The sequence below is a fragment of the Aythya ferina genome (genome assembly GCF_964211825.1).
Source record: "Aythya ferina genome assembly, chromosome: 3".
Lineage (NCBI taxonomy): Eukaryota > Metazoa > Chordata > Aves > Anseriformes > Anatidae > Aythya > Aythya ferina.
The window spans coordinates 17,977,755-17,991,727 of record NC_140298.1 but is presented as its reverse complement, the minus strand read 5'-3'; the positions used below and the strand labels follow the sequence as shown (position 1 = coordinate 17,991,727).

The 13,973-nt window shown below is 50.3% G+C and overlaps 1 protein-coding gene across 1 annotated transcript in view; it reads right to left on the bottom strand.

The window, feature by feature from the left end:
* The window catches only part of ITPKB (inositol-trisphosphate 3-kinase B), a 52,897-nt gene extending 43,822 nt beyond the window's left edge, over positions 1-9,075 (bottom strand). Inside the window, exons 1-2 of the mRNA XM_084515856.1 lie at positions 8,739-9,075; positions 6,382-7,492 (exon numbers count right to left, since the gene is read on the bottom strand). Of these exons, the coding sequence (XP_084371982.1) occupies positions 6,382-7,332 (951 nt within the window). The 5' untranslated portion in view covers positions 7,333-7,492; positions 8,739-9,075. The remainder of the gene's footprint in view (positions 1-6,381; positions 7,493-8,738) is intronic.
* Positions 9,076-13,973: the final 4,898 nt, after the last annotated feature.

The following is a 13,973-nucleotide window of genomic DNA, read 5'->3' as shown; positions in this document are numbered from 1 at the left end:
TACCAGACTAAGAATAACTTCAGAGCAAGCAAGCAGGGCTCTAATATGCTAGACATTGTATTGATACTATATTGGTAATACCACTCAAGCTCATTAGCTCAGGAGCTTTTAATATAACCATAGCAGGAGGAAGGAGCAAAGTGTGTGAACAGAGTGAGCCTACAGACATGTATTCACAGGGTTGCATGCATCACCATAGCCATGTGTTCATGGTTTCTCTTACACAGAGACTTCCCAATCACAATCACAGCTCTGAAAGGGAATGAAAGCACATTTAATTTGATGGATTTTTATAGAAACAAACCAGGAGTGTTGTTGTCAGCTTACATCTTGGAAGATCCGAAAGAGAAATAAGCATGGGTCCCACAGGCCCTTGGCTAATACTAATCCTGTCTAAACTTGGCTCTTCAGAAATACGCTACAGCCATTGTGAGTCAAACAAACAAATCAATAAAAAAATCATCTGTCAGCAGCAGTGCCATTAGCATTTCCAAACACTCTTGTCATTCTGCACATGGTAATGGAATTCTCTTATCCTAAGCAAGCTGTTCGGCCTGCTGAAAGGAACAGAAGTTTCACAATGTACCAGGAGTTTCTTGGTCACTGCTCAGCATATATCCCTGTTTTCACAGTGGTGGTGGGAACACCAGGAAGAGGAATGCTGTAGTATCTTCCACTATTTTTCCAGGAGTTTTGTTGTTCTTCTTGTTGTTTTTCCTATAGCATATACTGGCACAATTTCTGCATTTCTTTTGACTCTTCTTTTGCTTTGTTTCCAGTGGCTGAGGAATTGAAAAGTTAGGGGATTTAGGGGATTTGGCTGAGCAAGGATCTGCTTCTCAAACTGAGGTGAAGACTGGAGGCAGGCTGGGCTGCAGCAATCATACCCTTGTTGAGTTTGTGACCTCGAGGAATATGGACCTGACGAAGAGCAAAGTCAGGACCCTGAGCTTTTGAAGAGTGAACTTCCAGCTGTTTAAAACCCTAGTGAATGAGATCCTCTGGAACACTGTCCTTAGGGACAAAGGAGCTGAACAGAGCTGGCAGCTCTTTAAGGATACTTCTCTTAGAGCACAAGAGCTCTCCAACCCCATGTGAAAGAAATTAAGCAGGGAAGGCAGCAAACTGGCATTGCTGAGCACGGACCTGCTGGGCAAATTGAGGCAGAAAAAGGAAATTCACAGGCAGTGAAAGCAGGGACATATGGGAAGAGCACAGCCCTTCCAACCCAAGCCCTTCTATGATTCTGTGACTCCCAGGGGATGTCTGTGCCCATTTTGCTGAGCATCCTAGAATCACAGAAGATCCCAAGTTGGAAGGGACCCACAATGATCATCAAGTCCAACTCCTGAGTCCACACAGAAACACCCAAAAAACAAACCCTTGTGTCTTAGAGTATTGTCCAAATGCTTCTCAGACTCCGCCAGGTTTGGTGCTGGGACCACTGCCCTGGGGAGCCCATTCCAGTGCCCAACCACCCTCTCAGTGAAGAACATTTTCCTTATATCCTGAACCTCCCTCATCACAGCTTCATGAAATTCCCTTGGGTCTTATCACAGGTCACCAGGGAGCAGAGCTGAGCACCTGCCCCTCCACTCCCCTCGTGAGGAAGCTGCAGGCCGTGATGATGTCTCCCCTCAGTCTCCTCTTCTCTAGGCCGAACAAACCAAGCAACGTCAGATGCTCCTCATATGTTTTCCACTCTAGACCCTTCACCATATTTGTAGCCCTCCTTTGGACATACTCTAATAGTTTTATAACTTTCTTAAACTGTGGCACCCAAAACTGCACACAGTGCTCAAGGTGAGGCCACACCAGCACAGAGCAGAGTGGGACAATCTCGCCCCTCAACCAGCTAGCCATGCCATGCCTGATGTACACCAGGACGTGGTTGTCCCTACTGGCTGACAGGGCACACTGCTGGCTCATGTTCAGCTTGCTGTTGACCAAAACCCCCAGATCCCTTTCTTCGGGGCTGCTGTCCAGCCTCTCATTCCCAGTCTACACGTATAGCCAGGGTTGCCCCCTCCCAGGCGCAGAAACCAGCACTTACTCGGGTTAAATATCATGTTGCTGGTGATTGACAAATCAGCTCTCCGATTTGTCAAGATCTTTCTGCAAGACCTCTCCACCCTTGATGGAGTCAACAGCTCCTCCCAATTTAGTATCACCTGCAAACGTAATCAAAACACCTTCTTGTCCTACATCCAAGTCATTTATGAAAACATAGAAAAGAACTGGCCCTAAAATGAAGCCCTGCTGAACCCCACTGGTGACTGACTGGTCACCAGCCTGATGTAACTGCATTTACTGTAACCCTTTGAGCCCAATCCATCAGCCAATTGTTCACCATCGTATTATGTTTGTATCTAGCAGTATGCTGGACATTTTGTCCAGGATACTGTGAGAAACAGCTTTGAAAGCTTTGCTAAAATCCAAAAATATTGCATCAACTGGCTTTTCTTGGTCAGCTAGGGGGGTGACCTTGTCATAAAAGGAAATTAAGTTTGTTAAGCAGGACCTTCCCCTCATGAACCTGTGTTTTTTAAGACCAATGACCACGTTGTCCTTCAGATGTTTTTCAGCAACTCCTAGAATAATTTTCTCCATAATTTTACCAGGCACTGAATGAGACTGACAAGCCTGTAATTACCAGGGTCTTCTTTCTTGCCTTCTTGAAAATTGGACTGACATTTGCCAGCTTCCAGTCAAGTGAGACCTCTCCAGATTCCCAAGACCATTGAAAAATAATTGATAGAGATCTTGCGATGACATCAGCCAGCTCTCCGAGTACCCTGGGATGAAGCCCATCAGGCCCCATAGTCTTATATGCTTCAGATTAGATCACTGATGATGATTTGCTGTAATAACCATCATTTGAATATATTTTGCTAAAGGAGTACAGTCAGATTCCAAGACTGGGGCCTGTTGTCCTGCTGCTAAGTACACCTTGGTCTATCAGTTTTCCTTTGGGAAGAGCAAACAGAGTCCTCAGAAGCAGCCAAGCTCACAGATCCAAATTTTTTCCCTGAAGTTAGTGATAGTCATAGCTAGAATGGGGCTTCTTTTGGGTGTGAAACCCCTTTCTGCTAGGCTGCCATCTCAGGCTATTTGTGCCCCTTACGAGTTGGGACGGGGAGCACCTTCTCACTTCCCTGCACATTCAACCTGCACAACCAGGTAAGAGGGAAGAAGCCCTCCCGCAGCACAATACATGCTGTGACAGAGACAGACACCCTTGCAAGAGCTGCTGTGCCCCAGGGGGGGGCTTGCAGTCAAGAGAAACATGTATTTTTCTCAAGCTGCCCATGTTGCTGTTGCAAGGATTTGCAGCAAGGGCTGCTCTGCAACATGTCAAACTGTGGTGTCCTCATCCATACACGCTGCCTGGACAGGCCAACCCTCCCACACAGCCTACGAAGTGTAATCCCTCAAGCATCATTGAAACCTTGCAAGCATCAATAAACAAGCATGGAGCTTCTCCATCACCAGCCCGCAGCCCAGGGAAAGCCACAGCTGCAAAAGCTCTTACACAGAGGTTTACTCAGACTTTAAGTAGACTTGCAATTAAACATCAGCAAAACATCAAACTGCTCTTATTGTCTGTGTACTTCACAAGTCCTGTATAATCATGGCATAGTCGCTATTTTCTAGTGCTGTATGGCCACCATTCACCAGAGAATACTCCAGGGACACGTGATGTACTGAATAAAATGTTTCAACAAACCTGCATGGAGCCTGTATCAAATGTGGTTATGGGGTCAAAAAAAAAAGTGGCCACACTACCTCCCTTCCTTTCACTAGGCAACATCATTTTCTTCTGATGACTGTCCAGTTTGTGGACCCCACTGCAAATGCAGTTTCCTACCTGAAGTATAAACAGAGGGCAAGTCAGCCAGGGGGATCTGCCTTTTCCCCGGGAACACCAGGAGGAACTACAATAGACAGCCGGACATCCCTAATAGACTGTCTAAGCTAGCCGGCATCCAGAAAGGAAGGGCAGAAGCAAGCCTGCTGTTTATCAAATCTGTAAACATGCAATAGGAGATGTGCAGTGCAGAACATGCTTGCAGTGAGAATGGCTTTCCTGCAGCTCATCGTGACTTCTCACCTAGGTACAACAGTCCTTCCCTGCACCGTCAGCAAACAGGGCAGACTAGCAGGGCTCTGCCCCTGCCCAGCATTTATCTGCTCAGCTCAGAGGAACGATGTTGGTTTCCATTTTCTATTTGGGTCAGAGCAATCACAGGTATGAGTAGGGATTGGGTGAAGAGCTCACTGAGAGCAGCCCTGCAGAGAAGGACCTGGGGGTTCTGGTGGACAAAAAACTTGACACGAGCCAGCAGTGAGCACTTGCAGCCCAAAAGGCCAACTGCATCTTGGGCTGCATCAGCAGAGGGGTGGGCAGCAGGTGGAGGGAGGGGATTGTGCCCCTCTGCTCTGCCTTGTGAGGCCCCACCTGGAGTGCTGCATCTACATCTGGGGCCCCCAGCACACGAAGGATGTGGATGTGTTAGAGGAGTTCAAGGCAAGGTTGGATGAGGCTTTGGGCAGCCTGATCTAGTGGAAGGTGCCCCTGCCCATGGCAGGGTGGTAGAATTAGATGGTCTTTGAGTTCCCACCCAGCCCAAACCATTCTGTGATTCCATGGGCCGAGGTCTCCCAGAAGCACTTATTTTGACAGAAAAGCACAAGTTGCGGAGACAGCTTCTCACACATTCTGTCTCGTTACACAACTCGTTTCCAGACAACATGTGTTGTTAAAAGGAAACAGTGAGTTCACAAAAACAAATGAGTGTGCAACCTGAGACTGCTTCGGTAGCTGTGTGTCATTACGGATTTAAGATGTTGCCAACCAGTACACACAGTTGGGTGTTATTTATATGAATCAGCTTTGAATTACTTGGCATTCGCACACAGTCCTGCTGAGAAGTTGACTATAACCTGCCAAAGCCAGTGATCAGCCCTGCACGGGACCTTTGGAGCCCAGCGGAAAGCATCTTTGCACATTAGCCCAGCTGCTCCTGCTGAGATGACTCCAGCACTGAAATACCGAATCGGATGCACCTCCTCAGACTTCCTGACACATTTTGGACCAGTTCTTCATCTTGTTAAGCTTGCAGAAGTCCTACTGAGCCCAGCAGTTACTCAGGTCTTAGGCCCGATCTGATCCAGGCCTACTGCTCGTACAAACAAGCTCTGCCTTGGGCTGAGCCATGGTCTGGCTGAGCTCGCTGAAGGCCACAGGAGGCTGCATGGAGCCAGCCCGAGACCCCGGGAGGCTTTCCACAGTAGCATCAGGGATGCTACAGCTCATCAGTGAAGTGTTTTCCACAGAAAAACAGTGAGAACTGGCACAAGTAACAGTCATCAATTAGTACGGAGAATAGAGCAAAGATTGCTACAGCTCGTGCATATAAAACCAGTGGCATTTATCAGCAGAGGGATTACAGCAGCTCTGAAAGGGAGAGATCTGATTCATCTGTCAAGAGCCCCGAAGTACAAAGCTGTCTGCAAACACAGTGAGCCACAGATTCATAACTTTGTTAACCATGCTTTTACTCAACTGCTGCTCCATCCTAAGCAGAACTGAGCCTGACTTCTTGGAAAAGGACAAAGCAAATAGAAAAGCAAATATGTTTATTTCAGTCTGCTGAGTGTTTTATAAACCACAGTGTGTCAGTTCTTCTTAAGTTTGATACCTTAACTCTACTTAGGTATTTCTCTGCTCCAGGCTTCCTTGTGTAATTGAGCTTAGCAACTGAGTTTCACTATAATGTGTCTATGGAAAGTTAAACAAAATGAACCACATCACTGAAAGATGATCTCTGTTGATCTCAAATCAAGGTAATATCTCGCATCCAGAATATGGGAGAGCCCACACTGTGATCAGAGCACCTCGTGACAGCCGCCCTGCACTGGGATAAGGCAGTTCAAAGCCCTCCAGATAAACAGTGTGACAGCTCACAGCAAGGCACGCTCTGTATGGTGCATTCAGACAGAACGAATTCCCAAAGTGATGCAACAAACCCCGTGAGTGCCTGCCTTTAGAGAATGCCTCAGAGCCCGCTCCTCCACAAAGACCTCTTTGCTTTTTAGGGTAATACGGCACTGAAGCTTTATCTCTGTTTTAGCCTCTGCAAGAACTGCACAGCAGGGTGAGTGTCACTGCTCTCTCCCATGAGCTCGGCATTTTCAGACTAGCAACAGGAGTAAGTTTTTCACGTGAGAGAAAGCACCTCCAAGCACATGCAAAGTTTCTCTGTGGACCTCTGCTGCAACCTCGGTCCCCCTGCAGTGGCTGTGCCAGGGCTGTGAGGCCATGGCCAGCATGGGGCCACTGCCAGCCTGCTCCCCACCACCCCAAAAGTGGTCACTCACCACTCGAGGCTTCTGCTGGTCCAGGGTCTGCAGGAAGGCGGGCGTTTGGTCCAGGGTGCGCTCAGGGTCACTGGAGATGTCCTCCTCTGACTCCTCCCAGGACGACGAGAAGCCAGTGGAAGAGGCTGAGGATGATGAGAGCTTCCGAACGGGCAGGTTGCTGGGGGGCACGGCACCCGCCTCCTCCTCCGGGCCCCCCAGGTCCGTGATGATGACGGCAGGGATGCTCCCGCTGATGGCTGGGCATCGGCCCTCCAGTCCTGGGGGGGCCACCACCATGTCTCCTTGCTGCTGTCCGGGCCCTGAGGGCTCCAGAGGGCTGCTACCCTCTGCCTGCCCCACAGCCTGCGCCTCAATCATCATTAGGCCCCTCAAGGACCCTTCAGTGCTCGGCTGCCTCAGCACCTCCCCAGCATCGGGGTCCTTGCTCTCCCCATAGGCTCGCAGCCGGGGTCCTGTGCCAAGCCCCGCCGCCGGTGCTGTGGGGCTGGCAGGCCGCGGTGAGGACGGCCAGGGCGAGGACGGCCGGGGAGAGGACGGCCCAGGGCTCCATAGGAGGTGGGCAGCAGAGCTGTGCGCCTGGATGTGTGCCTCGAACAGCCCCACTTTCTGGTTCACTTGGACATTGTGCAGCTCCCGCTGCAGGCAGCGTGCCACGGGGGAGCCTGGCGGCCCGTCTGCGTCCCGGCTGCCCCTCCGTCCCCCAGGGCTGCCCAGCTGCTGCGGGGGCTCCTCAGGAGATGGCAAGAAGAAAGCAGGGCCAAGGCACGGCGTGCGGGGCGGCACGGCGGCGGGGCTGAAGACAGGGAGTGAGTGGCAGCCGCCGGGTGGCTCCGGGCTCCTGGGCAGGACTTGTCTGGGAGGAGACGGTGTCTTGCTCCCACTGCTCGTCACCTCGCTGTTGCTATTCATCATCACCAAGCTATTGAACGCATAGCAGTACACAGCCATAGTAGTCAGCCAGGGTGCACAGGGAGGCCACCACCACCGCCTCGGCGCTCGGGCTCAGCGGGGCTGCCGGGGGTCTCTCCACACTGGGAGTGGCAGCATCACCAGCGGGCAGAAGGGGAGCTGGGCTGGCCCCGGCACACAGCTCCATAAAATGGAAAGCCTGGGGAGAGAGAGAGAGAAGAGTGGTGAGAGTGACTCTGCTCCTCCCTAAATTCACCCTCCAGCTGTGCACACCGCTGGCTAAACCCTTCCCTTCCCAGGTGGCCCCCGCTGCCACAGGTCCTGAGCACGCCTCCAGGCATCCCGCTGTGCTGCCTTCGGGAACATGGCCCACACCGGTCACCTGGAGAATCTGAGCCAAGGGGAAATCAGTTTGGAGGCTGCTTCCCCTCCTTCCTGCCCTTCCTGCCACTTCCCTAGGCTGTCTGTTGATGAAGCCACAGAACTGGTGTCCGAGAAGATACGGCCAAGTCAGCAGCTAGTCCCACAACAGAACTGGGGAGTTACAGCCAGCTGGTGTGTAAACTTTTGTGGTGGAAAAAAAGTAGGAAGCTTCTGAGTATCTCTCCCAAAAGGTGTCATTTTCCAAATGAAAGAAAAAACTCCGAAGAGCTCAAATTTGCTGCCTTCTGGTTTGTCACCTGCGTCCAACCATGCCCCAGTCTCACATATGGATTTCCGTTCCATAACTGCCTGCCCCGTTCTGTGTGTTACGGGACCACATTTCCACCAGCTCCTTACCTACCCATGTACAACTACATCTTCACACACACCCTGTCTAAGCATATTTCCCTTGCACACACCTTCCTGCTGGGATGCCGACTGCCGCAACCACCTCCAAGCCTGGGTCCCAGGCATGCACAAGGCTGCTGTTTGCCCTGCTGTGAGTGTGCATGCATGTCAGAGAGGCTCTGCCTTTGCATGCGGCTCTCTGAGCCCCTCCGTACTTTTGGGTGCCCTCCCTTGTGTCCGTTTCTTCCACGTGCGGCCGGAGCCGCAACCCTCACACTACGCCAGGGAACGGGGAGCCCACAAACACGCAGGCTGCGTGGGGGTGCGGGCTGCTTTACACACATGTGCTAACCCTGGCTGTGGCCGCACGCTTCTCTGCAAGTAGCCGTGTGTGATGCTGGCACCCCTGCGAGGACCCAGGCGGATCAGTGCCAGCAGCCCCCAGCATCTCCATCACCCAAAGCTCCCCGTCCATCCCTCCAGGCACCTCTCTGCGGCTCAGCAGAGCGCAGGCTGCGCACAACCCCCCTCTCCACCCGGCCCCCCAAGCAAGGCTCGGGGGCACATTTCGGCGCCGGGACAGCCCCCTCGAGCCTCCCCCAGCCTTGTGGGGGCAGCCTCCAGCCCCTGCTTCCCTGCACCTCCCTCCTTCCCACCCCACCACCGCCCCGTACCTGCCCGCAGGCTCCGCGCCCGCTTCAGTGCTCGCCGCCCCGCAGCGCCCGCAGGCGCCGGCGGCCGCAAGGAGCCATCCCCGCGGGCACGGGGCTCGGCTCGGCTCCGCGGGGAGCTGGGGGAAGGGGAGGGAAAAGGAAAGGGAAAGGAAGGGAAAGGGGAGGCCGCCGGGCTCCCCGCTCCGCCGGCTCCCCGGGCTCCGCGCCCCGGCCAGGTCCGCGGGGCGGCCGCGGAGCCCGCTCCCGGGGCGGCTTTGGAAACGCGGAGAGAGGAGGAGGAGGAAAAGGGAGAGGAGCCGAGAGAAGGAGGAGAGCAGAGAGGGAGGGGGTAGGAAAGCAGGAAGGAAGTTGTGAGCCTGTCTGGGGTTGAACTCAGCGGAACAAGTTTCTTTTTTTTTTTTTTTTTTTTTTTTTTTTCTCTCTCTCTCTCTGCCGCTTGGCAGGACCGCTGGAGGGAAACACTGAAAAAAAAAAAAAAAGTTTCCATTGTTAACTAAAAAAAAAAAAAACGCGTTTCTGCCTCTGTGGGTTAAAGATACACGATCCATTTTCCACCGCTAGCCCCAGAGCACGATGTCTGACCCAGTGCACGGCTCTGCACCCCCAGCCCTGCACAAGGCCTGGCCCCACAGCCCAGGGGTCCCCATGGCCACCAGCAGCAAGACAGACGGGGGCACGATGGAGACAGGAATCCTCCCACCCTCGTCTTGTAACGCGTTTCACTTCCCAGCCACCCTACTGGCCTTGGTATTCTTCCCCGGTGTACAATGTTTGAGGCAGAGGCCGGTCCCTACACCCATAGGAACGAAGGGCTGAGGGGCCATGATGCCCCCCCGCACCCAGCTTGGAGGCACAGACTAACCCAGCCACTGCACCCCACATCCTCCTTCCCCCAGGCACAACGGCTTGGCCCCGTGTTTTTCAGCACGCTGTTCTTCACATTGCCCCAAAAGTGGCACAAAGTCCCCCCTGGCAGGCTGGGTGGCTTTGGGCGAGTGTGTCCCATGGGGGCAGGTGGCTCCCGGATGCCAAACTCCGGGCACGTGAAGACACCACAGGCACATCCACTCACTGCGGCTCTGCCCCAGGTTTGCTCAGGGCCACAGCTGCCGTGTCCAGGACAAAGGCTGTCCTTCCTGGCGCAGGGTGGACCACGGGCGGCCCTTTTTCAGCTCCTGCAGCCCCCAGGCACAGGTCCCACTTGGCAGAAGGAGCAGGCTGTTGGCTGTGGTACAGCGCGATTTCTGTATCAAGATAACTCATTGGAAATAGCTGTCTCTATGTCAGCACTTCAGGAGAGCAGGCTGAGCGATTTGTTCTCAAACTAGGAGTCAAGGTCAAACCCGGATGGCAGCTTTTGGGTTGGTCTGGACTGGCCAAGGGAAAAAAGAAAAAAAAAAAAAAAAGAAAGAAAAAAATAACTGCTATTTGTCTCTGCTAGGATTTCTCAGCTAGGAATTTCCCCTGGAGAGGGAAATTGATGTCACAGTGGATCAGCTTTTTGTGATTAAGACATAACCTCTGCAGTGTAAACAGGAGCAGAAAGGCAGGTGGGGACTGCCAATCCTCCAGGCAGACAGACAGAGACACCTAGAATGAGTTTATGTTTGTTTTTCCAGTAAGAGAGATGTTATTTTGAATTCAGTGCAGGAAAGGAGATTTTTAGACTCTTTCCACTTGAATCTGCTTCCTCAGTTAGGAATTGGTCTTTCATGCAATAAAGTCTGTGATCAATCTTTCTCAGAAAAGCGACCCCTCTGAGTATAAAGGCACTATTCATGAGCACGAGCTTACCCATGTGTGCAAGTATCTGCAGATTCTGGTCATTTGGTCCTCCCGTTCCCTCGTGACTGCATGCACACATCAAAAAGTAGGAACACTTGAAAGAAATAAGGAATTCAGAAATACATGCGGCTGAACAGCTATCTCCCTTCTTAAAAGAGCTGCATTACGCTATGCATGTATTTGCAAGCATTACGGATATTTGTTTGCATGTTTTGACTGTTCCTTAGGGTTATTTGTGTTAGGGTTATTTGTGTTATGTTTACACAGCATAACCAGAATAGGTGCTTAAAGCTTACAGTGCTTTAAAGCCCTTTCTTAAAGTCACGCAAATTCGGGCACCTTCTGATATACATCTTATCTGTGTGGGATAGGACAAAGAAGTGGTGAATTCACTGTGGCATGTTTACTGATAGAAAACTCCCTAAGGGAGACATGGCCTTAAGATACGGCAGATTTTTGTCAAAAGAATAGAAATACGTGATGTTCAGAGCCAAAGCTAAGCTGTTCTGTGGGCATGACATACAACAACAATCTTTTCTTTAAGAAGGAAGTGGCTAATAAAAGTTGGAAAAAAAAAAAAAGGCCTAAGGATAAATCTCTTTTCAGAATGGGCAGGTACAGGAGGGAAATAATTGTTTCCAGATAGGAGCCAGGCAGACGTCCACATTGTATAGTGAAGAAAGCGCAGTTGGCTTTCAGTACCCTTGTTTCCAATCAAGTGGAAACGGAGCGTCTGAGTTTAGACTAAATGGAAAGCAAAAACTGAGACACGTTGCTAGTCCAAACCATGGACAAGGATGGAGGCAAGACAGTAGATGAGTTTTTTTCATAGATGCAGATGGAAGTCTGCAGACACTGTCACTGCTGTAGATGCCTGGTGCTGCTGAGGAGCCCCCTGTGGGTCTTTGGCTGTAGAAAGAGAACAGAAGGATGGCCCCACTTTGATTTGCAGTCTCAGCACACATCATCAACCAAAGTGCAATTTTCATTCTCAAAAGATCTTGCTTCTGCTTAAGCCATGTTCTTCGATTGAATTTGAAAAAGTATACTCTTGCTTCTAAAGGAAAATAGTGCAGTACTTGAGGATATTGAAGCAGGCTGGGTTAGGACTTCATACGCAAACACTTAATCCAGCAAGCTTCTATTTTGGCATTTTGTTCCAATTCAAGAGGGTGAGGCCACAGAATCTTCCACTTCAGAAGGGCATGTGTTCACTGCAGGATGTATTTATTCCTGAAACAAAGCAAGGACAGACAATTACAGAAGGCCACGGGGATATCCTGGCTGTGTAACATCTCCTGCTGACACATGGCTATAGCACAGCTGTCAAACTCAGTGACCTCCCAGCACCGTGTTCCCAATGTGCTTGCTGTGCCCAGCGATCATAAGCAGCATGTGTGGTCCAGCTACAGTCACTGCAACCCTGGTCCCAGGACTGCCCAGAGCTACAGGGTCAGAACTGTGTGGAGGGACACGACCTGATGTCTATGAATGTGGGGTTGGGGAAAAGGGGATTTGGGGTGGCCGTCCTGGCCCCAAAGAGCAGTATGTGAGGGAAAAAAGCCCTTTTAGAGTGTTGACAAGCTGACCCTTGGGATAGTATCTAAACAGTTGCCAGAGCATGAATATGAAGACAGGGATCCTGGCCTCTGGCAAAGTGACACATTGTTTTGAGGGCCTGTGGTTTGGCAACAGACTGACTCCCCGAGACTGAGATGTGTTGTAAATCTCAGCACTTTACACTCCATGGCATATTCCCCTGACTTGCTTTTCTTAGGGAAAACCCAGGAAGAATTGTACTGGTTTGAAGAACCTGTTCCCCAATCCAAACCACAATGACAAGCCAAAAAAATAAAAATTAAATTAAATTAAAAACATCCCGCACTGCAGAAATACCTCCTTCCATGGAGAGGGAAGAACAGTTGCATGAGAGATGCTGGTGATCCTACTCAGTTAAATACCCAGAGGCACTCAATTCATATGTCACGAGCCGCATTATAAAACTAGAATAGGACAGTATGAACCACAATCCACTTAGTATAAATCTGATTTTGAAAGCAATACAGAAAAAAAAAATCATAAAAGTGTAATCATAAAACAACTACAATCCCAAAGCATCCTCCTCCTTCCATTCTTCTTTTATAATACGATTCATTTTTTTAAATTATCATTCTGTTATGTTTTGGACTGGTTGGACAAGACAGTCTTCACTGTGTTTTCAGAGTTGAGTCTTCTGAATTGTCACTGTTTATCCATTTCAGCAAAAGAAGGATTGTCAGCATCCTTACATTGGAAGCCAGTATTTTTATGGCAATTACTCACCACTGAGTTGAATCCTACCATCTTGTAAAATATAGAAACTGATAAATACAGAGTAATTCTATAGCCAAGAGACAGGGTGATGGAGAGTTGACTTGACTAGCATTTTATGGAGAAGAGGATAAGAGAAGGCTTGAAGGGAAATGCAACGCAGAATTATGTGCTGAGATTTGGCAACTGCTCAGGCAGGTGACCATCACAGGAATGGCTCACTTCTGGTCTGGCCGGGCTGGCAGGTCAGGTTCAGAAGAGGACAATGGATGTTGCTCTTGCACCAGACCTTTGGCACTATGTCAGTGGCAAAACAAGTCAGAAAGCAGCAGTTTTCCTCAGTTTTCCGTGACCTCGGAGCTGGGTAACCTGGCCATTTGCTCCCTTCTGCCTGTCCCACAGGCACACGTATTAAGGCAGAATTAAGGGGTGACTAATTAAAACCCTTGGTTTGCCCACGTGTGAAACAGGCAGCATGTACTAGGACACCCTGTATGTCCCAAGATACTTGTGGCTGTGAACTCCCTACAGTTTCGTACAGACTTGTTGTCTTTGGAGACAGACCCACACGTTCACGCACAGCACACACATGCAGTGTGTTAGTGCTGTATTACAAAGATCAGATTGGCTTAAAGGATCCAGGTTTTGCCACAGGGCTTTGATGAGCTGTTACAGAGCTCAAGAGATTTAAAATGTATGGATGGAAAATATTATGCATGGTGAAGTACTCTGACAAGGAATTATATGCATGCACAACAGGCAGGAAAGTTTAGGAAAGCTATCACAAGCACGAGAGGTTACTTTTCCTCTTGATACATACATGTCAGTGGCACCTTACTTTTTCTCTCATCTAGTAAACCACTCAGAGTGATGATGTGAAAGTCTGATGAGAGTGCCCACTGGCTTTATGCCTGGATATGCCCAGCAGTTGCAGTGCCACTGTTCCCGTTTTTTTTCCTGGTGCCAGCCCATAGCCCAGCTCTGCAGCAGGTATGTGCCACAGCTGTGGTGCTCTGTGCTGCAGCAGGGCTTCACATTGACAAGTTGGTTGCTCTTGGCTGATAACGAGCATACAAACACATGTGCATATCTGGGGAGTAACCCATGATTCAGCATTAATGTTTCCTTTTTTTTTTTTTT